The sequence below is a fragment of the Lagopus muta genome, chromosome 2 (assembly GCF_023343835.1).
Source record: "Lagopus muta isolate bLagMut1 chromosome 2, bLagMut1 primary, whole genome shotgun sequence".
NCBI classification, from domain to species: Eukaryota; Metazoa; Chordata; class Aves; order Galliformes; family Phasianidae; genus Lagopus; species Lagopus muta.
In genome coordinates this window covers 44,447,531-44,475,206 of record NC_064434.1, presented here as the reverse complement: position 1 = coordinate 44,475,206, position 27,676 = coordinate 44,447,531, and the positions used below count along the sequence as shown (strand labels likewise).

At 41.8% G+C, this 27,676-nt stretch overlaps 2 protein-coding genes across 6 annotated transcripts in view; both read right to left on the bottom strand.

Annotated features, from left to right (window-relative positions):
• The window catches only part of RPF2 (ribosome production factor 2 homolog), a 242,505-nt gene that overhangs the window by 6,837 nt on the left and 207,992 nt on the right, over positions 1-27,676 (bottom strand). The window contains exons 1-6 of one of the 2 annotated variants that reach the window (XM_048937274.1): positions 4,179-4,279; positions 3,837-3,969; positions 3,056-3,093; positions 2,352-2,391; positions 773-854; positions 593-669 (exon numbers count right to left, since the gene is read on the bottom strand). In XM_048937274.1, the coding sequence (XP_048793231.1) occupies positions 593-669; positions 773-854; positions 2,352-2,391; positions 3,056-3,093; positions 3,837-3,969; positions 4,179-4,201 (393 nt within the window). In that variant the 5' untranslated portion in view covers positions 4,202-4,279. Of the gene's footprint in view, positions 1-592; positions 670-772; positions 855-2,351; positions 2,392-3,055; positions 3,094-3,836; positions 3,970-4,178; positions 4,280-27,676 lie in introns of those variants that run through there. The other variant, XM_048937275.1, reaches the window with a different exon arrangement.
• On the bottom strand, positions 4,579-9,370 carry GTF3C6 (general transcription factor IIIC subunit 6). Of its 4 annotated transcripts, none has more exons than XM_048937276.1 (6): positions 9,233-9,370; positions 8,404-8,484; positions 7,191-7,254; positions 6,596-6,640; positions 5,954-6,067; positions 4,579-5,116 (listed from the first exon to the last, which is right to left on the bottom strand). In XM_048937276.1, exons 1-6 carry the CDS (start codon positions 9,287-9,289, stop codon positions 4,818-4,820), a joined length of 660 nt encoding a protein of 219 aa, XP_048793233.1. In that variant the 5' UTR covers positions 9,290-9,370; the 3' UTR covers positions 4,579-4,817. The 4 variants fall into 4 exon arrangements, with proteins under 4 accessions (XP_048793233.1, XP_048793235.1, XP_048793236.1 ...); XM_048937278.1 differs by having other exon boundaries at positions 5,954-6,064; positions 9,233-9,367; XM_048937279.1 differs by lacking the exon at positions 9,233-9,370 and adding an exon at positions 9,110-9,215.

The window sequence follows — 27,676 nt, the reverse complement described above, 5'->3', positions numbered from 1 at the left end:
ACTTTCAATAAATTTTCCACCTTCAAAACATTATTAACATATCAACACAGTTGGCTGCATTGATGAAAATAATTCAGCTGGAGAATAAACTCTCCCCTGTGTCACTGGTTCACCTTCTATTAGATTAATTCTCCAGAAAGATTAGCTGCATAGCAATAAAGATGTAATGGGGTGGGAAAGTTGTAAGCACTGCTATCCAGAGCTGTATTTGTTGGCAGCTGGATCACCATCTGATTTTTAATGTGATTGAGGTTTGAAAAATGCCTATTTATACAGAAATCTCCCCTGAACAAAACCTGAATAAAGAATTGTGTACATGCAAGTAATTAAAAATAAAAAAATAGGAATAAAACAAGTCTGAAAAAAAGAATTTGTAAATAAAGTTGTAGGAAGCTTACAGCAAGCTTGCCATATGCAAACCAAAGAAAAAGCACATAAAAGTAAAGCTGTATGGAAATACAAAGTAGCAATACTCGAGTACAGTGTGAAACTATTTCTTTAAAAAAGCTTCTGGTTTTAAGACACAGAAAATGTAAATGCACCGACAAAACCCACCAGCAGATGTCACTGAAAGTCTGTATCAACTCCTCACCTTGATGTCTTTCAGGGACACAAAGTTCTCAATGCCTAGCTCAATCATGTCCAGCACGTGGTAATCAAACATGCGACCTGCAAAAGAAAAGGAAAACCACACCAACATGAAGACAACACTTAAATATCTATTGAAATCTAGACTTTCTATCCAATTAGCAACCCAAGGCAGACACGTTACCTACTATCAGGTTATTGGGTCGCTTCTTGTTATGAGAGCCAAACAGAAACAAAGAACAATCTGATTTCTTGGAAAAGAATTCCTACAATTAGGAAAGAGAAAAAAAATGATAAATCCTGAGTTTCACCTCATAAGCATTTAAAATATTCAGTACACAACCTGCTTCTAAGAACTGCATTTATCAGAAAAGCGCCACAGTTCCTATACCTACACCTAGCAGCTGTGAAGCAGAAGAACCTGCATATCTCCTCCCACCAACGGCAGCAGTTAAGAGGCTCATAAGAACACTCTGCCTTGCCTGCAGCTCTTCATTTCTGGGAGGTCAAAAAGACACCTCCCTGTCTGGGCGAACTGCATTACAAATCACACTTCAGCACTGAGCTCTGCCTTCAGGTCCCAGAAAAGTATTGACTGAAGACAGATAAAGAACAGACCTGCAGGGGACTCCCATTGAAACCTCTGCACACAGCTCTTCATTACCTCACTTTGACACCTGTAAACATTTTTAACAGCTGCATGGTACTTCATTAAAGAGATGCAACAAACTCAAAGGCCTAAGATGTGCCCCATTTATACTGTAACATCTCATGCACCACTAAACTGACTTAAAAAAAAATATGTATGCAATCAAGTTCAAAAGAAAACACTTGATTTTCTGTAGCTCTGATTGTTCACTGATACACTTATTGATGACCAGCTCCACTGATCATTCTAAGAATGCAGATGCAATGATGACCAGAAGCATCAGAATGTTTTTAGCTGTCATGTTTTCCTAGAATATAGCTAGTTTCTATATGGCTGTGAGCTAAATCATCCAGCTATGTGCTTGCAAGGAGTTAATTTTCAGCTAATAATGTTGCACGTTTTTCCTGCTGCCTACAGTTTCACGTTCCACTAAGAAAAAAGGTTTTTACCTGACACATCTACATGATTTTTTATTTCATACACATATTTACTTACTACTGTAGCCCCCAACTCCCAACTTCAGTGTGCACTTTCAGTGACTTGTTTTAACAACTGCCCTTCATGTTGGAATGCTGATCCCTGTTTCCTATACATGAGCCAGCAGTAGCACAGGGCAAGTTATTGAATCAAGTTGTTTGGTTCCCACTGATCATATTTTGAGATAACTCATTTCTGTCTTTAATGCAGAACCACAACCATATATCACCACCATTCCTGTTTTGTTGAATATACTGATTTTATGACAGATATTTCAGCACTTCAAGTGAACTGCTAGGAAACCAAAATAAAACTCTTAATTCTTCCTTTTGTATCAAGCACTGTTACTTATAACAGTATTACACTTTCCTAATTTTGCCTGTCAGTTTAGAAAAACAAGTATTTAAGGTAAAAACAACATCCTCACAACATGGGGATTCTGTCTTGCAGATGGAAGAATATAATGCCTATGATACCATAAATCTAGATGTAATTCTACCTTCAGCTTATCCAGATTCATTACAGACTTGTTTTTCATCAAACTTCCAATAGTATAACAGAAAATCATCCTCTAGAAATGTTATTCGTGATTTCACAGCTGAAAGATCTCATAAGAAAAGATATGGCCTACACTTACCAATGATGTCTGGTCCTCAAAAGGCCTGGTAATATTTTTCCTGACAGGAAGTGAGGATAAAAAAAAAATTGTAAAGTTTGAGATAAGCACTCCAGTTATTTTTCTGATAACATTAAGATTCTGGATTCTGCTGCAAACTGCAGCACTAGAAGTTCAGTGTTAGTTCAAAACGTAGGCCATATTTATACTGCCAGGTAATCCTCAGTGCTGACACTGCCATTTTAAGTAAACTTTTCCAAGATTCCTGTCTCCTGGAACTCAACTTTCACAACAACCACATCAATGACAGTTTATGAACTACTGCTTGTTCATCCAACGTTAAGTTTAGCTCTTAAAGTTGATGCTTCTATCCCACATTCATACAGACAATGGCTTCCCACTTGGAGCAAGATTAATCCTGTCATTATAAGCAGCCTATCTACCTACCTTACAGAACCTTGCTAGCTGTTTGCACAGATCAGAACTGTGGAAGCCAATTGTCCAAGTCTGTTGAATCCTGCTCTGTTAACATTTGCCACAGAACTGCATCAACAATGGCTCTACATCAACACTGACCATGTCCTGCTGGTTTCCAGTCTACTAAAACTTAAGATGAATCTCAGTCACCTTCTGTAACCCTTTGCATTGTTCAAGCCCCCATGGTAACCAGCATCTCTGTTCCCGCTTGGAAATTAACAAGTCCTGAATTGTACATGACCACTTACTTTTTATACATCACAGCAAAAGGCTTCTTCAGAGCATACTGCAAGAGACAAAGTTAAATGTGTTACATCAAATACATCTAAATGCACAGCACTGCTTTTCCTTAAGCTCTAAAACTTACAGGAGCCCAATAAACAGTATAATTGTTTGTGCAAATCAATCTAGAAAATAAGTCAGCTGTAAAAGTCTGCTCACAATAAAACCCTCCACTGTGGCAATCCTGTCTCTGGATCACAATTAACAGAAGAAGGATTTATTTCTAGAAACTAAAAAACAAACTAAGAAACAACTGAAATCAAAGCCACGTAATATGAGCCCATTTCCCTGAGGGGGGAAAAAAAAAACCACACCAAAAAACAAAACAAACAAACAAAAAAAAACACTGAATGAACAGCCATCTGAATACCATCAGCAGAACATAGCAATGAAATGACAAAGTGTGGTGAGAAAGCAGCACAAGAACAGCTACTACATGTAACTACTATGTTTTCAGGTACTGTGACAGGATGTGCAAGTATCTGTTTTGGGAGGGCTGAACACTTGGCATCAATACATACACAAGCAGCCTATGAGACTTGGATGGGCTTTCAGCTGCATGGCCCAGTCCCAACCCTGCACCTCACCCTGTTATCAAATATGCTTGCAACACTTCTCCTTATTGAAAGTGATACAAGGTTCAGCATATCTTTAGATATAGAAGAAAATAATGAGAATAACTCGAGATTTCTGTCAAGGTGCAAGGAAAATAAATACATCTCACTGGATGGGTAGGTAATGACTTACAATGTCTTTAAGCACTTCAGTCACCGTTGAGTTTGCATTTCCTCCTTTGATGAGCATAGCATTTTTTGTGTTTTCTGTAAGTTTGGGCTCTCTCTTCTCAAGAAACCTTTTCGCTCTCTTGGTTTTGGGCTTTCTGCAACAATAAATTCACAGCTAAAAAACACATCTACTTAAGCGGAGCAGTGCTACACGAGGTGCACGGAGCTCATACAAATGAGAAACGCCACGGCCGAAGCAAGACGCCGGCCTTCCTCCTCCGCCCTCTCGGTTCCCCCGTCCCACCCTCACTCCCGCAGCTCGGACGCGGCTTTCCTCGCCGCTCGCGGCTCTGCCCCCACTCACACCACCCGGTCCAGCGCGTCCATGGCAGCCCCACGCGCAGCTTCCGCTGCGTCACATCCGGCATCCAGGGCGGTGCGAGGAGGCGGGCCGCCGCAGTACGCATGCGCGTGGAGCACGGCCAAAGCGCGCGAACCAACACGAGCCGCAACATTTCCGGCTGCAAGCCGTGGCGGGTGGAAGCGTGGCTTTGAAACGGGGCCACGCCTGAGTCACGTGGCTCAGCTTAGGCACCGCTGAGGGGCGTTATGGACCTTCGGCCGAGCAGCTGTCTGCTCTGTCACTGCAGTACGTGGGCACAGCAGCCCAGTTTGAGCACGACGCAAGGGGATGCCACATCGGGACATCCAGTTTAAACCACGATTCTTTTTCCTGCTTTTTGACAAGATATACAACACATCCGTCTTTTTCAAAGGTAGGGTCTTTTTATTACTTCACTTTCGAGGTAGAGATGCACACGTTTCCAATCAGCATCAAAAACAAATAAAACCACTAAACATCTCCCCCGCATAATCCAAACATGAAAGGAATGTAAGAACACAATGCCAGCTTTTCCCCTCTACAGACTGCTTGGGTAAAATGAAAATTGTGTCGTTGGCCCATTAATTCAATGAAGAGATTCTGAAGAGACAAGAACTGGTATCACGGAGGGGCATCATCTAAGGCAGCGCTTCCAGAAGGAGAATCCTCTGCCTCAGAAGCAGGGCTGTCAGGCAGAGGGACAGACGAAGCATCTGCTTCCAAGTCATAGGGCTTTTCCAGATCACAGTTCATGTCAGAATTTCCTCTGTCACTCACCTCCCCCTCTGCCTCCTCTGTTAGTTTATCTCTAGCCTGAGCTGACTCCTCAGAATCTTCCTGTTCATGCAGAAAGCTACAAATCGTGTTTGGCCTGCTGTAGGAAAAGTCTCTGTCCTTGATCTGTAACCACTCCACACCACCTGATGCAAAGAAGGAAAATCAGCATTAGTGAGAAAAGGAGTTAAGCTAGGAAAACAAACAAACAAAAAAAATAATCATCATCATCATCATCATCTGTTCACAGATTATCAATGCTGAGCCAAACTAACATGTAAGTAAAAGAACCATTTAGGATATAAAGACATCTTTCAAAAGTTCGGATCAATGTAATTCTGCACTGAGTCTCTCCTTATGATACCATTCATTTTCCTTGAGAAGTAGGGCTACGAATAACAGAAAGGTCTATTTAAAATTAAGTGAAACTTAGCTGTTGAAAAATTAACAACGTGCAGACTAAACTTACTAGACATACAAACTTACAAGACATATATATATATATAATATAGCAAATGGTTTTTTTTCTGTTGTCAGTCAGGAAAAAAAATGGGTACTTGAACAACTCTGCGTAGTTCATTGAAGTCATCAGCTCAGCATCTAGAGAGCAGTCCCAAGGAAGGTAATTAAGAGAGTAATGAAAAACAGGAATGTCGTAACGACGAGACAGACAAACTATTAAGTGCAAAAGTATTTCCTCAGATTTCAGAACAAGTGCCAACACTTTCATATGACAGACAAGCATACCAGGGAATATCAGCATATGTCTGACCAGTGCTTACATCCTTCTGCAGGAATCTCCTACTGGCATACTGGAGGAAACTCTGAGCAGAAGGAATCTGCTTGGGTTTTTTTGTTTGTTTGTTACGTATACATTTGTTGCCTGAAGAAGAAAGCTCCTCTAATTTCTGCATTCTTTAATCAAAAATTCAACTCAAAGCTGACCCATCAATGACTCTATGAATGAGAGCAGGAACACTGACCAATGCTTTCTTCTCCTTCCTTCTTCTCTGTCAAAAGCGTCCGTGTCATGTTCAACTTCTTCATTGTATGACACTTGTACTTCAGCTGTAGTTTTTGGTTGCCTTCAGCATCTACTATGAAGAGAGGAGGAAAAACAAGTCCCAAAAGAAAATCATTATAGTGAATTCCACTATCAGCTGAAACAAGACTAAGATTATTGGAATGGGTCCAGAGCAGGGCGCTAAGATGGTGCTGGAGACCTCATTGCAGCCTTCCAGTACTTGAAGGCAGCATATAAACAGGAGGGGGAATGGCTGTTTATGAGGGTGGATAGTGATAGGACAAAGGGGAATGGTTTTAAACTGAGACAGGGAAGGTTTAGGTTAGATATAGAAGGAAGTTTTTGACACAGAGGGTGGTGACACACTGGAACAGGTTGCCCAAGGAGGTTGTGGGTGCCCCATCCCTGGAGGCATTCAAGGCCAGGCTGGATGTGGCTCTGAGCAGCCTGGTCTGGTGGCTGGCGACCCTGCATGTAGCAGGGGGGTTGAAACGAGATGATCATTGTGGTCCTTTTCAACCCAGGCCATTCTATGATTCTATGATTATTCTGAATCTCACAGGCTTTTACAATAAACAGGACATCAAATTGTTACCATTACCATGCTCTGTGTTTTCCTCAAAAAACACGCAGGTTCCCAGGGCATCTAAGGAAAACAAAGTGAAATAGCCTTAGACACTAATTTCTATCAGCCACAGATACTGCACTCACTGTCACAACTCTAGAAATGCTGATTTCCAGCCTCACCCAAAGGCCCAGCCTTTGTTAACCACTTGCCAACTCAGAAACAGATAGCAGTATCACTGTCATTGAATGTACAGTAGAGGGTTTCAGATCATTTTCTTCCCAGTTATATCCCACAAGGCAAATAGGAGCCACAGTTTGCACAGCATGTCAGTCCTGCTTATATAGGAGACTGCAAACACCTACTCCAGGACATCTTATACCCCATATTTTTTCCCTTCAGAAGTAACAGGTGGTACACTCCAGAATCAAGTCCAGGCATACTTTCCAGTAAATAAGTACTGGATGTGTGGCAATTTTAGATGGTGCTGCTCTCTATTATTATACAGACATCATCAAGATCTTCAGTTCTTCATTGCCTCATACCCTCCATTAGCAGTGATAAACAAGACTAATGTTAAGAAAGTTCTTTGGGTAATGTGAAGAAGGAGAGATTCTTTTATTTTTCCTACCTTCATAATCTCCTGCAAAGACATATCTGTCCACTTGCAAAATGGGTCTCTCTGTCTCTATTCCCTACAAAGAAACAGGAAAAAAAGTACATGTCAAGAGTCCATTTCTTACTGTACAACCAAAGTGTGCTGAGCACAACACAAAGCAGAATCTGTAGCTGTAGTAGCTTTTGTCAGTTATCCCATAATATGATATCAACAGTCTCAAGGAACACTTATGTTGTGAATAAGACCAGGTAGACTGGGCATGAGTAGCATATAATGCAGCTATTTAAAGCTTTTCTAACAGCATTGCAAGAGAATCTCAAAGCACAATATTTATAAGCACCCCATTAGCACTGTTGAAAAGCACATACTCATTCAGTGACCAATTCAATAATCAATCATCACTGTAACACATTTCAAGAGAATTAGGTCAGACACAAGAAACCAATCCGCTTATAAAAGCACATTCATCCAGCAGTGGATAATTTATGAATTTGGACTGCATTTCCTTATTTAATATTTTCAAAATTGACTCTACCACCTCACACAGTCTGACACCAATTGCACACACTAAGATGTTTGCTTCCACCTTTGTGGCTGGCAACATATAATAAAGGTCTGGTTATCCTTCTCATTCACAGTAAATAGAATTAGCCAGACAACATCTGCAAGAACACAGTGCAATGCAGAAACATGCAGCCTTTGCCGTGTCCAAGTTATTTAAAGAAATGCGTTTCGCATTTATTTAGGTGTGCTAAGATACATGATTTTAAAAACTCAACTAAGAACTTAAAAACAGAATGGATAATAAAAACGTATGCGTACTTCATAGAACCATAGAAAGGCCTGGCTGAAAATGACCACAATGATCATCTGGTTTCAATCCCCCTGCTATGTGCAGGGTCACCAACCACCAGACCAGGCTGCCCAGAGCCACATCCAGCCTGGCCTTGAATGCCTCCAGGGATGGGGCATCCACAACCTCCTTGGGTAACCTGTTCCAGTGTGAAATATACTTCTGAAAGTATTTCCTAAATTCAGGAACAACATGCTACTTCCGATAGAATGACCACAACCCACAGCCAAGCGCAGCCAAGAGAAGTCATGTAACTCTCTACCAAAGATTTTATCTAAATTTCATTGACTTCAAGGCATGTGGAAACAGCCCTGCTCTGTTGTTGATGTGTGTACTCACTTACCCCTTTCCTATTGTGCTGTAATCACTCACCAAAATCTTGCATTTGTTTTCGCATTTTTCTAAGAAGTCTGAATCAATAATTCCCGAGAGCTCCACCATCACCAGCTGCTCCTACAAGATAAGTTATAACATGCACCTATTACTGATGTACCTGAACTCTAGAAAAAAAACACAAAAACACAGACCTTCAGCCTAAACGGACCCTAAAACAGCTTATTCTGCATCCAGCCCACAGGAAATGGCAGACATGAGAACACCCAGGGGAATGCTGCTCCCCACTGCTCCATCAGACACCTGCTTTACACCTGGCCAGCCTGACCTTTTTCTTCCTAGCTAGGAAGCTTCACCCTTGAAAAGCCATTTACTTTGGAAAAATGAGAATCAACGTGGAGAAAGTGGTGTGAGCTATAACAATGTGACGGTTATACATTTCAAAACACATTTTCCAGACGTTAAATATCTACCTAAGGTAAGGCATACTAGAACGAGAGGTAAAATTAAGCAAATACTGCTTGAAACAGCTGCTTTAAGAGGGATAAGAAGATCGCTAGTACCGGAAAAACGCTTTCCACTAACACTGTTCTCCAAAAAACTTAACCGAGAACAGCCGCAGGGACATAACTTTCAGAACACGGCCGCTGCGCAGGCAGCGACCCACCGCACGCAGCGGACACGCGGCCTCTCTGTGCCCGACTCACGGCCGGCCCAGAACTCACGTCACCCCGGCCCTCCTCACCCGGCTCCGCGGCCCATCGCCAGCGGCAGCGCCAGGCACACCGGCGAGACACGCCCCAAGGGGGCGCCCCTTCCCCTACCGGTGCCCGGGAAACAGAGGAGCCCGAGGAACACGCAAACCGACCTCCACCTCGCCCTCATCTTCCTTCTCGCCCCCCTCCACGCCCTCCACCGCCGCCATGTCGCCGGCCGCTCCCCCGCCGCTTCGCCTCAGCGCACACCACGTGGGCGCGGTGCCGCCATCTTAGAGGGGCCCCGGCCCCGCCCCTGTCCGTGCCCCCAGCAGGAGGCGGCCGTGAGGCGCTTCGTCGCGGCGCTGTCGTTACGCTTGCCGTGCCTCTGGCTTGTGCTGAGGGTGCCTTCTTACTCACTGTGCCAACGTCATTAATTAAAATGTTAAATACCTGTGATAATAATAAAAGCTGGTGCTGAGAGAATTCACGGTAGCTTCTACTTAAGCTCTTGCCTTAAGGAGGAGAACGCAAACGTCAGTGTAGCGCCCTGTCTTTTCTCCTAGAAAAAGCCCTGAACGTACAAGTCAGTTCAGCAGTTATTCTTAGGGAAGCCAGCATTCGGCATATTATTATTATTACTATTAATAATTTTTAGTTAAGCCTGGTTGTTTAATTATCCCTTTCATAGGACTAGATTTGGAATGTTATCTGAGGCTGCAGTAAGACTGAGTGACAAAGTGAGGCTGGTTCTGCCCACGGAGAGGGACACTAAGCACGTCAGCTCGGCAGGGCACGTGCTCTGACTGCGGGGTAAGGCTGCAGAACAGCTGCTCGGTGTATTAGAAGAGTTGAGTGTCAAAACTGTGTTAGTTTGCGTAGGTTGCTGTGCTTGAGGATTCTGGAAAATAAGAAAAATAAGCTTTCCTCTCTGTGAGGGTGGGACATGAAGCAACTTTCACAAACCACAGACCGCCCCAAATGAGAAGGTAAATGTGGTCAGCCTGTGTAAATCACTAACTGGCACAAGCTGCTTATGAGACAGCACATTGTTTTGCTTTTGTGTCAGCCTCAGCACTGTGCGGCATCCAGGGTCATTTCAGTCGTCTCTGCTGTCAGGGTGTGCAGCGGCACGATGGCAGATTGTTGGTGCGTTAGCGCCACGTGTATTTGAGAGGAGGCTGGAGCTCACTGCCAGCCTAAACTTGCCACACGCGTTCGTGATTTGGCTTGGTCTGTCATATCCCAGCAAGTGCACTTGAATGATTTCTCTCTTAAAGGAGTTAGATGAAGGTGTTGCCAGAAGGATCCTCAGAGTCTGCTAGTGAGATTGAACTGCTTGATGAGATAAAGCCAGAAACGTTTGACGATCCAGATTTTGTGTTTCTAAGACCTCAGCTAACAATGCTGACAGTGCTTGGGAGGCTTTATGTACACAAGCAGCAAGAATTGCATACTGAGATGCTATATAGGTCAGATTGAGTCAATGGCTACAAAGCATTAAAGTAAATAATCATGTTTGAGATCTGTGTCCTCGCTGGTTTCTGTGGGTTTACTTGCAATTTAAGCATGTCAATGCATATTTTAGTTTTGGCCCTCTATGTATGCAAAGTTTTAGTGTGGAAGTTCTTAAATTAGAGATTTGAACTTCCTGTTTTAGCAAATAAACATTACTGCAGTTACGTTACACTACAGGAAGTCAGAAAATGTTCACTGCAGTACTTAACGAATATGTTCTGGCTTTCTGCTCTCTCTTGTTTTCCCATTTTCTTTTGATTTTTATCTTCATGCCTGAAATTCCTTCTCAATCCCTTTGCAGAAGGCAATCACTCTTTCTCCATTCCCTGCTTAACATTTGTTTGTTGTGAGGCCTCAGCTGAGTCTGAGTAAAAGGTTAAATAATTTCTAAGAACACTGAGAGAGTCTTCATTGATGTTTTAAGTTTTGTCTGTTTAGACTGTGTGAACCTGTCAAAGAACTTGTGTGTTTTGTAGTGAAAAGAATACAGAATTTAGTGTTTTAAAATGGTAACAAATGATATTACATGTACATCACACATATGTATACACATGCGTAGGTATGTATGTGTACACACAGAGTCTGTGTGTCTGTACTATTGGCAGAATTGACTGGCTCAGAAGAAGAGCACTGTAGTTTTTAGGCTTATTTCAAATTGGAAATGTAACTGAAATGGATGATAAAGCAAAACCTGATTGCCTGTGGATTTCAGAAGAGGCTCCTCAGTAAAATGTTTTCATGTGAAATAGGTAAACATGGTAATATAGTGCTTCAAGGTGCAAAGAGACACAGAAGAACACATGTAACAGAGTAACTAGCTTATTTCTGGTTGTAGACCTTGGACAAAAGGTCAGGGTCACAAAACATAAATCAGCTTCAGGACAAAAGTAGTTGGCTGATAGTATTACAGAGGATGATTTGGATTTCCCTAAAGCTTTACTGCTGAGCCTATTCAGTTAGGAATTTGCAAGCCAAACCTGCTCATAGGTGTCGCAGTTCCGTCCTATCTATCTTTGTCTTTTTGCAAAGCTCCTTCAAGATCATGTAAGGAAATCCTAGCAACCTTGTGAAAAAAAGCACAGCCAGGGAAAAGAAGGGGAAAGTGGAGCGCTTATTTCCACATTCTGTTTAGCATGTTCCACCTAAGACTATGGAGTGAGATGCAGTACAGTAGGAGAGAGTTAACAAAGTTGAGTGAGGGAGACCTTTCTATTTGTAATGCAGGTGGTCTCACTCCATCTGTAATGGCATCAGCAGACAGAGATAGTGGTAAGAGGAGGCAGAAATGGAGCAGGAAGGTGTCTTGGGCACAGGTGATTCTATAGGCTTGCACTAGGTTTCTGCTTTAATTCTAAACACTGAAACCAGATCCCAGCACAGCAGGATCTTGAAGAAGTTAGATGTTCATTGACTCCAGTGCTCAGGTTTTTGGAGGATTCATGCCAGTCTTGGTGTCACAGAGCCAGTGTGTACAAGGCAGTTAGTCTGTACTAGTGCTTCTTGTTACCTGGCACCTGCTTCCCCATCTCTGCCATTGCATTTCTGCTGACTCTTGGAGTGCTGTCTGTCATGGTGGGAGCAGGTTGACAAGCCGTATGAGAGAGTGCTCTGAATCTCAGCTGTGAAAGGGTGATTGATCTGAGAAGAGCTGGGGAGCTGGTGGTAAAAAAGAGGCAGGTGAGGGTGGCTGCTTCTTTCTGAGAACTCTCTTATGCCTTATTTGTATGCACAGAGAGCACTAGCAGCTGCACTTCTGCCACTCTTGCCCACAGTATCTTTATGTGAGAAGGGGAGAAGAAGCACTGGGGAGTATTTTCCCTTTCTCTCCTGCTTCCTGGCCTGAGGTAGCAGAAGATGAGAGGAAAGCAGGAGAAACATTGGAGAAATTTTCTTTTTTTTTCCTTTTTTTTTTCAAAATATCATCAAAACTAGAAGAGAAACCGTGCACATGTTACCACTACTAGTTCTGCTTCTGGCCAGAGATGATCAACTTCTTCCCTGTGCAGCCCCTTAAAAATTTATTTGGAGATCTGTGCTGTGTATCAGTTCAGTAGCTGAGACAGTACATTTTGCTGGTCTGTTCTTTGTCTTATTGGACTAGGTAGCCTTGAGCTAAAGCTGGTGTGCTCAGAATTAGAAAGGATCTTCTTCTAGGTGCACTGAGAAGTTTCAGCTGAATTTACAACTGCTTTCAGCTTCTGCCTCTGGTGAACAACAGGAATTCACCAGTCCTAATCTGGTAGTTTACCGTGAACAACACATTATAATTTTTTACTTGTCCAATCCCCATGGTCAAGCAAGGACAGCCAGAGTGGGTTGCCCAGAACTGTGTCTAGATAGGTTCTCCAAGCAGAGACCCAACAAGCTCTCTGCAACCTGTGCAGTGTTCTATCACCCATGCAGTACAAGTGTTTCCTAATCAAACAGATGCTCCTTTGTTTCAGTTTGTGCCCTTTGCCTTTGTTCTGTCACAGCTGAAAAAGCCTGTCTCTGTCTTCTCTGTGCTTTGCCTTCAGGTATTTCCATACACTGATGAGATCCTGCTCAGCCTTTCTTCTCCAGGCCAGGTCTCTGCAAACTGGAATTTCTGAAGGCAGGTCCTGCTAGTAAAAATTGAGGCAAAGAAGATGTTTTATATCACATTCTTTTCCTGCCCTGTGCAAGCAGGTCCCCTGTTTTCTTCATCAATGGGTCCACATTTTCCGTAGTTTTCTCTTTGGGACCTATGTACTTAGAGAAGCACATCTTTGTTGCCTTTGACATTCCTGACCAGATTCAATTCCATTTGGGCTCTCTACCTTTCTTAATTTCCTCCGTGGATGCTTGGACAATATCTCCATATTCCTCTGAAGTGAAGAGGAATCCTTACTTCCACCCCTTGTTGGCTTCCTTTTTGTTCCTGAGAGCCAGGAGCTCTGTGTTTAGGCACACAGGCATTTTGGCACTTCTGTCTGACTTCCTACTTGTTGGGATAGACTGCTGTTGGGCTTGAAGGAGGTTATCCTTGAATATTAACCAGCCTTCGTGCTGCCAGGGCTTTGTCCCAGGGGCAGGCTGGAGAGGTGGGCCCATGAAAACCTATTGAGGTTCAATAAGGCCAAGTGCAGGGTGCTGCACTTGGGTCAGGGCAATCCCAGATGTTTACACAAACTGGGGGAAGATCTCCTTGAGAGCAGTCCTGCAGAAAAGGACTTGGGGATCCTGGTGGACAAGAAGCTGGACATGAACCAGCAGTATGCACTTGCAGCCCGGAAGGCCAACTGTGTTCTGGGCTGCATTAAAAAATGGGTGGCCAGCAGGGAGAGGGAGGTGATTGTCCCCCTCTACTCAGCTCTTGTGAGGCCCCATCTGGAGTACTGCATCTGGGCCTGGGGACCCCAGTACAGGAAGGATGTGGAGCTCTTGGAGAAGGTCCAGAGAAGGACAACTGAGATGATCGGAGGGCTGGAGCAGCTCTCCTATAAGGAAAGGTTGAGGGAACTAAACTTGTTTAGCTTGGGAAAATGAAGGCTCCAGGGAGACCTCATTGTGGCCATCCAGTACTTGAATGGAGCGTATAAACAGGAGGGGGAATGGCTGTTTATGAAGGTGGATAGTGATAGGACAAGGGGGAAGGGCTGAGACAGGGAAGGTTTAGGTTAGATATTAGGAGGAAGTTTTTGACACAGAGGGTGGTGACACACTGGAACAGGTTGCCCAAGGAGGTTGTGGATGCCCCATCCCTGGAGGCATTCAAGGCCAGGCTGGATGTGGCTCTGGGCAGCCTGGTCTGCTGGTTGGTGACCCTGCACATAGCAGGGGGTTGAAACTAGATGATCATTATGGTCCTTTTTCAGCCCAGGCCGTTCTGTGATTCTATGACTCCATCAAGCAAATCCTTAAGGGAGGCAAATGTTGTTCCTTTTGCTGCCTTTTCCACATGGAAAAGAGGTTTGGCTGTTAAAAACAATGAACACAGCCTCCTTCACACAGCCATCTCTGAGCCTGCAAATCCATCCTTCCAGTGAGGAGTGATCTCCTGCTGATATAGTGTCCTGGCATATATAAGGGGAATACCAATGCAAACATCCTGAGGGATCTTAGTGCTGCATCCACATGTAGGAAGAAAGCATCTTTGTGTCTGTGAGTGATGGGGGAGGAGGAGAGTGGCACAGCAGCAGTCAGAATTGCTGCAGTGACCTGCATGGGGTCTGAGCACTGGGATCCTTCCCAGTAAAACTCAGCAGATGATAATCTTCTGAAACAACTAGTAATAAATGGGGAGTAAATGATGTTTTCTTGTTATCCAGCTGGATTGAAAAGGATGCCTATCATGGAATTGACTTGCTAATTTACACAGTGTTAATGTTTGGAATCTTTTGCATGACCTCAGATCATTCGGCATCAGTTACTTAAGATCCAAAGATATAAATTCTTATGCCTGTTGGGCTGGAAGTAGAAGTAGTTGAATGCCCTTGACTTCAGAGGTTGCTGGAATATTTATTATGTTTTAGGGCCAAGCTCTTATTTAATCTTAGCTGGCTTGTCTGTGTATCTTTAGAATGCTTAAAGCAATCTGATATATAAAAGACACTTGGATTTTTTTTCCTTACAATTATGTGAAAGCAGAAAATTGTGTTTCTTATACATTCAGTGCTCCCATGGCTTATTTTTTATTAAAGTGAAATATTGTTATTGGAATGTGTTTTGTTTGCCTTGTACATGAACACTGCTTTGCTTGCTAGTGAAGTGCTGTTAAAAGCATTTCTCTACACACCTCAAAAACTGCTGGAGTGACTTTCAGTGTAGGAAATAAAAAATACTTATTAGGCAGTCTGCATCACGAACATCAGAGGCTTAATTCAGTGGGCTTTTGTTCAGGTGTAACTTGGCAGCAATCAGGAATTCCTTGTAGCTTAGTGCTTTTGTAGGTATTCCCACTGACCTACAGAAAGCATTACTTACCCAGTATGAAAAAAGTAAAATCCAAATTACTGAAGCTTGAGAGAGGATAAATTTTATATGAATTCGTTTTTCTTACTGTGATATTACAACAAGGTGTTAGAATGTTGCTTTTAAAATCTTAATTTACGCTGTGTGAGTGAAATCATAAACGTTCCGTATTCTCAAAGAACAGGGTAGAACTGAAAGAAAGTGAAGTAGAAAATAGTGAAGAGTCATCTGAGCAAATGAAGTGCAATTAAACAGCGCACAGAAGGATGTGCTGAGTTATCTGTGCGTGCATCTCTCTAAGTACTAAAAATCTGTTGCCCCACAAATTACACAATAACCCAAATCCAAAATAGGAGAATGAGAAAAGCTGTTTTTAAATCAGGACAGTGCAATACTGTTAGGCATTTGATGGCAGGAAGATAACCACAGAAATGCTGTAAAGCCACTGTATGAATTATGTGGGGATGGTAAAAGCCTTTGGCACTGCTGAAGAACATTGAGTAAAGTCAGAATTAAAATACATCTTTAAAAACAAGCAATATGCCATTTCTGTGAATTAAAATTACTGCTAAACAGGGAAAGCAGCTTACTGGAATTGCAGTACCTAAATGGTGATGGTCGCTTTCTGATAAGAGTTGGTTACTGTAAATAGAAAATGAAAAAGAAAATATTGTCAAAGTACTCTTGAGTATTCTAGGTAAGTGCCATGTTGGCTGGGATGATGAGACTAAAATCCCCAATGCCAAAAAAAATAAGGCTTATTGGAGGTACCAGTGAAGGAATGTGCAGGATAGAAACTCATTGGAGTTGATTCTTGATCACCATTGTGCATGATAAGCAACAAAGAGTTCTTATGGAGGAGCCACTGTGAAATACTGATCTTAATATACTGGCATTTGATACTCTTGCCACAAAAGGAAGATCTGTTTGCAAAAACAAATGCTGCAGACTCAAAAGATACTGAGCTGCTAGTAAGTTTTTCTTATGATTGGCCAGTGGTAAAAAGATAGGAAATAAAGGCTAGGAGTAAAGAGTATGGGATTTCAGAATGGAGAGAGATCATCAGTGGAATTCCATGGAAATTTGTAATGTCAAACATATTAGAATCATAGAATCACCAAGGTTGGAAAAGACCTTCAAGATCATCCAAGTCCAACCGTTCACCTATTCCCAGTAGCTCCCACTAAACCATGTCCCTCAACACAAATATCAACTATTTTATTCCTAAACTGTGTGTTGAAGAAAAGAAAATTTGCACAGTCTCAGTGGGAGACTGGACAAGTGCTTGAAGAAGGGATTCACTGGGGACTGCAAAATGGGCAAATCACATCAGGCTCAGGAGATGAACTGAGCTTGGCACAGTAGGGAGTACACCATATATATCCTTGTATTCTTTACTAGGTTGCCACTGTCGGGGCCAGGACACTGAGCTGGCTACACTGAAAGTTGAACTTTTGTATCTGTTCATATGTTCTGTTTCATAGCTTCTTTTTTCATTTCTGCAACTTCTCTTGTGCAAAAGTAGAGGCGTATAGCATAGTAGATAGCAGATGACAATGAAAGGTGGAAATCTGCCTCTGTTTTCAAGAGGAAGGATGGATAATGGATGGAAAGGAACAATCTAGCCTATAGCAAAGCAGATTTAATGTTTCCACTGCTTAAGGAAGACTTATCAAAAATGACAAAAAGCTGAAGCAAGGAGATTGCCATGGTTGACCACATTCCTTTAGTAGTTTCTTTCCTGCTTTGCTTCACTATTGGGAAAGTGGGTATGTGGGAAAGAATGAAACTAATGCAAGGTGATAATCTTTGCCATTACAAACACATCTTTTAAAATAATTTACATGTAATGCTGTTTTAAGAGGAGAGTAACGCTTTAGATGTGACAATGGAATTGACATGGTTACAAGTATGAGATGGCAATGCAGCATTCTATAGAGTATCAGAGCACGTGCCTGGGGTCGTATGAGGGTACATCTACATGGATGGGTGCAGACAGCAATGCCTTCTCTCTGCCTATGCCCTGAACCATCTAGGAGCCAACTCTAGCATCTGTGTAGACACGATTCCTGTGTTGCTGAACCTGAGCAAATGAGGCTGGCTGGATGGCAGGTATGCTGAGTGTGGGCTCAGGACTTTGCTAATGTGGCCACATGATTTCTGGAAAGACACTGATCTTACGGGCAGCTGGCTCAAAGCATGACTAGAGCAGACATGACAGAGTCCATTTGCAGGCTAGTCAGAAATGCAGGCCAGGAGATGAAGTTTCAGAGAATTTCTCTATATTTTTCTAGCTGCTATCATGGAGATTTTTGCCTTCATTAAAAAAAAAAAAGTCAGTGCTTTACAACTGCCTAAGTTAACAATGCACTCCTATTTTCAGTAAGTGTATACTTTTGACTTCTATACAAGATCATGTTCTTAACAGTCCTTTTAAAGATTTTTTTTCCCTAGAAATCTAGATGAACATTCATTTTAAAAACCAAAGGTCTGTTAGCCTTAAGGCTTACAGGCCTTACCATCCTTTATTTCTTATGTTTGCAGGGAAACATAGCTGCTTTTTCTCTGCAAGCAATTGAGAGAGCTCAGATTCCAAATTGAACCTAGGAAACTCTGGAGGGAATTATTAGTTGTCAGAAAATACCTCAGCAATACATACTGCTGATTTGATTTTTTTCTTGTTACAGAGATCTCCGAGAAGAGGATTTATGCCTTCTCCTGAGGATTTCTAACTTGTGGACAGACTTCAGCCACCATATATAGTTCTGTAATAAAAATGGAAGATGCTGAGGTTGTTGTCCTTGGCCTTTTTAGTCTCTTTATTTGCTCTCTTGGAGATTCTGGACCCTTTTGCGCTTAGGATTGTTTGCACTTATGGTCATCTATTTTAGTCAGCAGCAACACATACCACCAATTCAGGAGTTTCTTCATTTTCTACTTCACTTGTAGCAAGGGAAGCAAGTTGATGAAAGCTTTGCTGAAATCCAAAAAGATTACAACACTGTCTTTCACAGTACCCTTATGGACAAAATGTCCAGCACACAACTAGATAAATACGCAATGCAACGGGTGAACAATTGGCTGTCAGCTCTGGCTCAAAGGGTAATAGTAAATGGGGCTACATCAGGCTGGCGGCCAGACAGTAGTGGGGATCAGCAGGGCTACATTTTAGGGTCAGCTCTATTCCATGTCTCTATAAATCATGTGGATGCATGCACAGTAAGTAAACTTGCCAGTGATACTAAATTAGGAGGAGCTGCTTATTCCCTTGAGAGCTGAGAGGCCTTACAGAGGGAGATCTTGACAAACTGCGTAATGAAGTTTAATAAGGTCAAGTGCTGGATTCTGCACCTGGGATGGGGCAATTCTAGCTGTGCATGTAAACCAGGGGATGAGACTGGAGAGCAACCCTATGGAAAGCAGAGGAGCTGAGAGAGCCTTCATGGCGGCTGCAGCTCCTCACAGGGAGCGGGGGGGCAGCGCTGAGCTCTGCTGTGGCAGAGGCAGAGCCCGAGGGAACGGCATGGAGCTGTCAGGGAAGGGTCAGAACAGAGGTTAGGAAAACATTCTTCACCACAGGGTGGTCAGGCACTGTAACAGGCTCCCCAAGGCAATGATCACACCCCAAACTTTTGGACGTCAAGGAACTTCTTTACCGAAGAAATAGAATAACACAGAGCTGCATGTGTCCTACGGTCTTTTAACCAGATTCTTAAAATAGGCATTATTTAAATGTACAGGCATGTATGGTAGTCGGTCTCACTCCCCAGTGGACAAGCTTCTTTCTTTTGTCACTAATTTTATACCTCTTAATTGCGTTTCTTGCATTCTGAGTAGTTTATACTGAATAAAATGTTGTTGAATGGTGACTGATGCTAAAGTACATCATTTGAACACGTTTCATGAGTTATTACAAATACCACTGTATTGAGTATTGCTTTGTGTGGCAGGGCTTTTGCATGTAATTGTGCAACAGAATTACAGGAGATGAGAGAAGATGCTCTTCAAGTTTAAACTGCCGTAGCTGTGTTTGATTTGATGTTATTACTGTAACCTCCATAAAGAACTGATCATGACATTCCAAATGTCAGACTTCACAACCTTAGTATTCAGGTCCATTAATATTATCTGACATGGGCTCAGGACTGCCCTGAAAAAAAGGAGCTTTCTTTCCATTGATTCTAATGAATGGATGTTTTGTTGGCATTAAGATTAAGATGTTCTAATGAAAAACCCACCAGGTACAAATTTTGAGATTCCAAAATACTTCATTTTGAGGCAGATGTTTTTAAAAGGTACTATGGCAAACCTTGAGACATTCTGTCTGTAAGGTCTAATATTGTGCGCTCCTACTATACATATGTAAGTTTATATATGAGAACATGTCCTGTACTTGGAAGCAGAAAAGTTTTCCCATTGTACAGGCAACAGAGTAGCATTTTAGACTTGTTCTTCCTTGCATTCAATGTGCTAAACACATAACGATGTGTAACTGCTACCGTCTCAGTTTCTTTAAGCTCTTTCAGCCATCACTGTTCTGGCAAGCGTAAAATGCAAGGGAGAGCAGTACAAGCATTACAAATATCCTTCTGTCGTCTTCATTTTGGGAGCAGTCCAGATGGAAAGATTCTGCTGGTATCAGTCCAGCTTTGGACTGGTCTGTGCAAGGGATTGTGTGTTTGGCAGGAGCTGCAGAATGGCCAGTTCTGGCATTTCCAGCAGGAGCAGTGGGCACTGCCAACATCTCTCTGCTTCACTTTTTCTAATCAGCTCAGAGTTCACAGGCAACAGCCTTGAATTTGTGTCTAGAAGCAAAAACTAATTTTCTTTGTTGCCTTCTGTGCCTTTCCAATCAGCTCACATATTTGCAGATGCTCATAGTGGCCAACAGTAAATAATTTATTTAGTTGGCTTTGCTGCTTCTCTGGAATTCCCCAGCTGTATCCTTTATTTTTTATTTTCATCTTTTTTCCCTAGGAAGTTTTCTCAAGATGTTTAGAAACTAATCCTCATGCAGCACTTAAACAAGATATTTATGATGAGTGTTTTCAGTGCTGGAGAATGTTGATGTACATCCTGTACTTCCCAGAAATGCTCAACCTCTGCATCTTCAGGTGGAGTTGAGACTATATCCACTTGTTAAATCACCAACAGGTGAGCTGAAGAAACAAAATTTTCCAGAGGCTCTATGAATTGACCATCTGTTTCTACAATTCATCTATGTTTCGTTGATTCTTTTCCCCAAACGGGCTAAAATCCCCAGGGTTTTGCATACAGTGTTGCAAAAAAGAATACAGGGAGTCCAACTTCTCCTAACACAGAAGGAATTGAGCAGAGCAGTCTCTCAGAGCTTTCATTCTTCTTGAATTGGCACTCGGCCTATTGGTTTTATCATTATGCTTTCCTTTTAAGAGTATCCCTAGTCCTTCTGTGACCGTTGCTGGCTCTCTTTTCCTTCTTTGTGTATTTCTCTGTTGGTTCTTCAACACGTGCACAGTCATACCAAACAGGGCTCTCTGCTTATCCCCTGCTGGCTTCTGACCAGATCCATATACGTGCATCCTTCAGGCAGTGACACGTTTTGAGAACTCTTGACCTGGATAAAGAGCACTCGTAATTCTACGTAGGTTTCAACGTCGTCAACCAAATGTATAATAATGTAGTTTGACTAAAAATAATATTAGCATGTTTCTCCAGCATGCAGAGGTCTCTTTCTGTTATCTAAAATGAAATGCCCTCCTGTGTTTGCTTGATAGAGATCTGTAACATTAAGAAACAAATGTAATCTATATGTCAGCTTTAACTCTAAATCCGACAGTCGAGCTTTATTACTGCAAGAAATTGAGACTTGGCTAAACGAGGTGGCAGTTGGCCAAGTCTACAGCTGGATTACAGATCTTTAAAAAAGGGATTCAACAGGACAGGTTTACAAAAGCAAGTTTAAATGTGATTCCTGTGCATCTCTGACAGCTTCTTTATTAAAAATAAAGGTTGATAGCTTTCTCTAGCAGCTGATTCCTTTCCTACCTACTGCTTAGCAGCCAAACACGAGGAATTGGAGAGAAAATTAGTGGTCTGTAACTGCTTGTCTGCAAAGCCCCTCAGGGTGCTCTGCATAGCTGACATATTTCAGAAACGACTTAGTTAAGAGATTGCAATGTTAAGAGAGCAGGTAATCAGAAAACACACCTTCCTGTTCTGTAGTGGCACATTAATGGATGTTTTGAAGGCATGAGTATAAACTGTTCTGCTTTTCTGTGTCGTGCTGCTTAACAGCACAGTACAGCTGCAAATAAGCTTTTTCTGAGGTGAAGGATTTTCAATTTATCTTCCCAGAACTAGTAACAGCTGAACAAATGGAATAGTAACATTAAAAATATTAATCATAGAAGAGTACAAACTATTCCAATGGCAGCTGTTTGCACGTTCATTTTGTGTGGCTTCTGCTTGTTTTCACCATTTCTATCGGTCTCACACTCAGCATCCACCAGCTGCAGGTGCTACAACTTCTGTAGCAACCTCTGGACCTTTGTCATCTTCTTATCAGTAGCTTTCCCTACAGAGCACTGAGTACAACACATCCTCTGCAATGAAATGAGTCAAAGAGTCACTTTGCCTTTTTTTTTTTTCTTTTTTTTAAAATATAATTATATGTATACTGTCTACAGTGTGGGGAAATAGATAATGTAGGTTGTTATTCAGATTGGCAACTCTGACAATGTTCTTTTTTTATATATCAGAAGATTTTTGTACTAAATAAAATTTGAGAATTAGAAGATATAGAATGCTGGATTTTCAAATAGAAAAAACCCACAGCTTGTATATTGAGTATGTCTATAAAATGTGCCTGTAAAACCTTCACAACTGGCAAATCTGGGCTATGAGGGAGATGGTTTTACAGAACATCCTATCTACAACTGTACTAATGACTGGTTTTAGGCAACATGCAGCACATAAAGAACACATCTCAAAGTCTTATCAATCAAATGAACATACAGTAAGTACTGTCTTTGGCTTTAAAACAACAGCATCAAATAAGAGATTGCCATACAGAGTGAAGAGAAAGCAGGGAGTTAGGAGAGCATGACTGGTACAGAATAGCCCACAAAGACTGAGGCTCTCTGGGTAAGTTTTTGTTCCATCCTGAAATACTGTGGAAAAAGTGTGACACTGCTGCAGAGCCTCTTAGGGATTCTGGCTTCAGGATGCTAGAATGACTGAGAAGGAATCTTCAAGTATAATCTGGTTTTATTTGCCTTTTTATAAACTGGATTCTGACTTTGTAACTGGAAACCTTACCTGCTATTTGGCTGAAGTAAAGTTTCTAACCCTTACTATCATGTGCTGTTAACAACAAACCTAGTGAAGTTGTCAGGGTCACACTAAGTTCTTTTTTGAATGAAGCAAGCCAAACTTAGGGACTAGAGATGGCTGTAAATGTGACAGCTATGCGTGGATGGAGCTGTTTGGTAAGGAATATGCTGCTTTATAAGGAATGACCTTTGTCAGGCTCAGCAGCCAATGCCTTCTCTGCAAGAAGCAGATGACCAAGAGGCTCCCTGTTGCTCTAAGTTCATGAGCAAGAAGAACGGACAAGGAACATTTTGTCTGTTCTGATACATCTGTGTAATTCCCTCCCCTGCAGTAGAGGAGAGGATAGAAGTTATCCTTCCAACTGCAGCTGACAATCCTGTTCAATCCTGTTCTGTTTTTCTCACTTTTACTAGCATGTTTAACTGTTTAAAATAAATACTAAATCCTTACTTTTGCCCACAGATACAATCAAATTTAATGGATGGGAATTGAACTGAGTCAGAACTTCCATTTACGTGGTCACTTTACAGACTCAGACCAGAAGCCTCCACCTTCCTGATACAGAGGCATGCATGCGTGTGTCTGCAGTTCTAAGCCAGTGACCATACACAGAAATCATCTACACAATAATGTCCTTCTAATTGTGAAATATAAACACAATCACATTGTAACAATTAAAAAAAAATAATCCTCAGAATGAGGAGGCACAACATGCAGTGCTGTAAGAGGTGTGAAACAAGCAAGCTCTGTAGTCCTTTTAGAAATACATGAAATAATATAATTCATTTATTTGTCTTGGTGGGTCAGCAGGCTTGTAAGTGGACAAACAGATTTACTGATAACATCAGTTTTTTCATAGTCTCACAGTAAAAAGCTATGCTTATATTTGGGAAATTAACTTTAAAGCTCTCTGCCTTTCCAAATTAATGTTGCTGAAGATCATGTTGCTCAAAACGTGCTCTTACTTTTATCATCAATGTGAAAATTGAAGGGTGTTCTCAAGGGCCATATCAATTGGCTACAATTGTATTAGAGGACATGCTCCCATAGAAGCCCTTCCATTGAGTTCCCCGGGACTGAATTGACAAGACTAAATATTCATTACAGTTCACCTCTCAGGGCCCCATCCGTTGCCACTTTAATCAATAATAGCACCAGCTGTGAGTTAGCTGAGTGCAGCATTTCAGAGTACTCTGAGCTACTTACAACTCTAAATTCAATTCTCTCTTCAAAAGCTTTTTACAAAACACACACACATATATATCACAGCGTATTTTTATAGATAATATAACAGGGCCTGCTTCACGAAGCTTACACAGATAGATGTGTGTAATTTCTGATCACAGAACTAATATTTAACTATCATGAAGTTGGTTGGAAGTAGTAATCATCATACTGTGTTCTACCTCCATCTGCTTGTTCTCAAGAGTCTAGGAAACTGAAGATGGACAGAAGCAACATCCTTTCAAGTGTTGATCAGTAAGATCAAGCACTGTACCCACAGTTAAAGCTTCACTTTGGAACAAACCATACAGGAAGCTACAAACAAGAGGTGACTGCTTCCATAACTCATCTTCACGAGCAGATGCTTTTTTGGGCAACAAGACCTTCAAAAGAAGGCCCAGCACTATGGTGCCCATTTCAAGCAGTCCACTTGGAGAGCCTTCATTTCTTCCCAAACAGCAGCAGAAAATGAGGAGGCAGAGATCCGTGCGCACATCTGAAGTTGTGGTTGGTACATCACACATGCTTTATGGTTTTGCACCTGAGTGCTTTTCTCAGTAGTGTAGTAAAGACTGTCTTCATTAACTCATGCTGCTGTTTATGAGTTTACAGGAATTAATAAGCCAGCATCTATGTATTTACTCAAGCTGTGCTTAACAAGTGATACTTAAGTCTACTAATTACACATAACAGTCAATCAAGCAAAACAGGGAGCACAGGAACATTTTGAAAGGCAGATGGAGTTCTAATTTAGCCTTTCTGAGGTCAAATACTTTGCATGGTATAAAACAATGTTTTTTTTCTTTAAGAGAGGATATGCATCTAGTGAAATGAAAAATTAAACATTTCAAGTCAGCCAATGTTACGTTACATACTGCAGATAATCTGCTATTTGTGCCTGGACTCCTGTTTACTGCAGTTAAGCTTTTGCTACTCTTTAAAAGCAAGGGACACAACGTTGAGTGGATAGCAGAAGAGGAGCAAAGGAAAAAAACAAACAGCACTATGTGTCTTTAAGCTGGAATGCACCCAGCTCAGACTATTGTAGCCTGAGCTCTTTTTTGAAGGTGTTTAATATATATATTTTTTCTTCAAGAAAGCCTACAAGTTGCTAAATGAACAGGTGTCAGTCACAGAACATATTCCTCCCTGCTTAGAGTGCCTGGAAAGTCACTGGCCAAGGATCCAATCTGACTCCTCTTGGGGTAACCAGATTTTTTTTCCTGGATTTGGACAGAGCATCAGCAACCACGCATTGGCACCTTGATTCCAGACTGAAAAAGCAGATGGACAGGTGCCCAGCATACTGTATTGAAATTTAAAATATTTAAGACAAATTTAGAGCAATAGACTGAGCAAATCAACATGATCTTGGAAAAGGTACGTGGAAAAAATAACAGCAATGTTATAGATTTCATAAATTTATGGTTTAGAGGAAACATTTTTCATGTTGCAGATAATTCCCTATCAAAATACAGCTGTCAGGCAGCTGCAGAAACAAGATTCTCTAGAGACTTTTTTTAATGTAACAGCAACTCTGGTACTAAGTACAGCGTGTGGCAAGAAATAATAGAAAAATTAACTGGTAACTCACAAGTTGGTTAAACCTTACTGCTCCTAGCAGTACTTCTTTGTGGGAATAAAGTGTACTAACAGCAAATATTGAAAGGAATTTTTACACAAATCCAGTCTCCTCCCAATAGCAGAGGCCCTCCTGAACTATAATATGCAAAACACTCTTCAGACTCCACAGTATGAAATGCTGGATGAAAAAGTGCAAGAGTAATCTTAAACTCATAATTGAAAGTCAAATTGAAATTATTTTTAGGAAACGCCTGTCTCAGTAGCTTTCTAATGACAGTTTTGTCTCCCAAGGGCTTTAGAGTACTTTTTTCCCCACTTGGATGTACTTAAGAGGCAGGTAAATTCTTGGCATTCCTTAAACATGAATCCTGTTTGCTTAGCTTCCCATAGCCGAGTCAGAGCAGGTCATCTATTGTTCATTAACTTTTCTACTGAATTGTCATTGCTGTTGTTGCACGGAAACTTAAGCTGTTGCTAAACTGTCCTGTTCTTTCTAGGCTTTGGCTGCAGGCTTTGCTTTAACACTTCAGCAGGCTTTAGATTATGTATAATGGATTTGGCTGTACAGTCTGGGAGAACACTTTAGCTGTGCAGAAGATCTCAGCATGGTTTCCAAACCTTGTGCCTTTAAACACTGGTGGCATTGCTTTTAGGACCATCACAGGGCAAGCTGGTTTTGTACCATCCCAGTTAGGAGGCCTCAGAAGAGGTAACCCCTTTAGCATCTTTAGCATTTGCCAGTAGGTAATCCTGCACCATAAAGAAGTTAGACTAACAGCCAGTATCCAGTCCTAGAGCCATTCTGCATTCGTATTTAAGTACTAGAGAAAAGTCAATCTTCAGCAAGGGCATAAAGGTAGAGGCCTTAGAATAAAACTGGGTGGCTTTTAATACCTGTTTGAATAAGCATTTCTGCCTATGGAACCTAAACATGCACAAGTCCATGGGACCTCAGGAGATGCATCCCATAGTCCTGAGGGAACTGGCTCCGCCAGCTGCTGTTATTCATCATACTTGAAACATTCTGATAGTCTGGTGGAGTCCATAAGCTGGAAAAGGAAAAATGGAAAACCAGGGGAACTAGAAACTGGTTGGTATGACTCACCTCTGCGCCTGGTACGATCATAGAGCAGAAACTGGAAACTGTGTTAAGGCATGGAAGTGACTGGTGCCAGCCAACATTGTTTCACAAAGGGCAAATCACACCTGCCTAACTTGATGACCTTCTATGATACCAATAGTAACAGAGGACAAGAGAAGAGCAACACACTGCCATCTACTTTGACTTGCATACAGCTTTTGATCCTTGTCTCTAATTTAGGGAGACATGGATTTGATAAATAGACTGTTTGTTTTATAAGAAGTTGGCTGGATGGTCACATCTGAAGAGTTGCAGTTAATGTCTCAACATCCACGCAGAATCACAGAATGGAATGGGTTGGAAGGGACCTCAAGGATCATCAAACTCCAACCCCCTGCAGCAGGCAGAGTTGCCAACCCCCACATCTAATCCTAGACCAGGCTGCCCCAGTCCCCATCCAACCCGGCCTCAAACACCTCCAGGGATGAGGCATCCATAACCTCTTTGGGCAATAGCTGCTCAATGAGCAGTAGCAGGGACTGGTACGGTTTTTGTGGGAAACCTAGAAACCTGAGGTAAAATGAGCTAAAATAGAGAAACATCAATTGCTTAAGGTGGATATTTCGTTTTGTAAAGGTCAGTCTGGAAAGCTGTTCTTCAGAGCTGAGTTACTGCTAATTTGTCACAGCTGACTACTCTAAATTAGACAATCTCTTAATGCTGTAACCTGGATTCTCTTCTTTTAATTCAAGAGGCTTAGTTATGCATCTTAAACAGTGTTGAGCACTCAAGAATATCTTGAAGTTACTATTCCATATTCAAAGGACAATTAGAGAAATCTGGCATGACAGAACAGGTTCTGGGTGACATATGAATACTATATTCAGATGTGAACAATTCAAAGGTTCTGAGGGCATCACTGCTTGCACAGGTATTCTCTACTGAGGCAACTGTTATGGGTATC

What these genes read in the sequence shown, in the direction of transcription:
- GTF3C6 (XM_048937276.1), bottom strand. Translation starts at nt 9,289, where the DNA reads ATGGCGGCGGTGGAGGGCGTGGAGGGGGGCGAGAAGGAAGATGAGGGC. An exon ending in TGAGGAAAACACAGAGCATG is followed by an intron (nt 6,068 to 6,595) that starts GTAATGGTAACA and finishes CTCTCTTCATAG; the next exon opens with TAGATGCTGAAGGCAACCAA. An exon ending in GGAAGGAGAAGAAAGCATTG is followed by an intron (nt 5,117 to 5,953) that starts GTCAGTGTTCCT and finishes TCTTTGCATCAG; the next exon opens with GTGGTGTGGAGTGGTTACAG.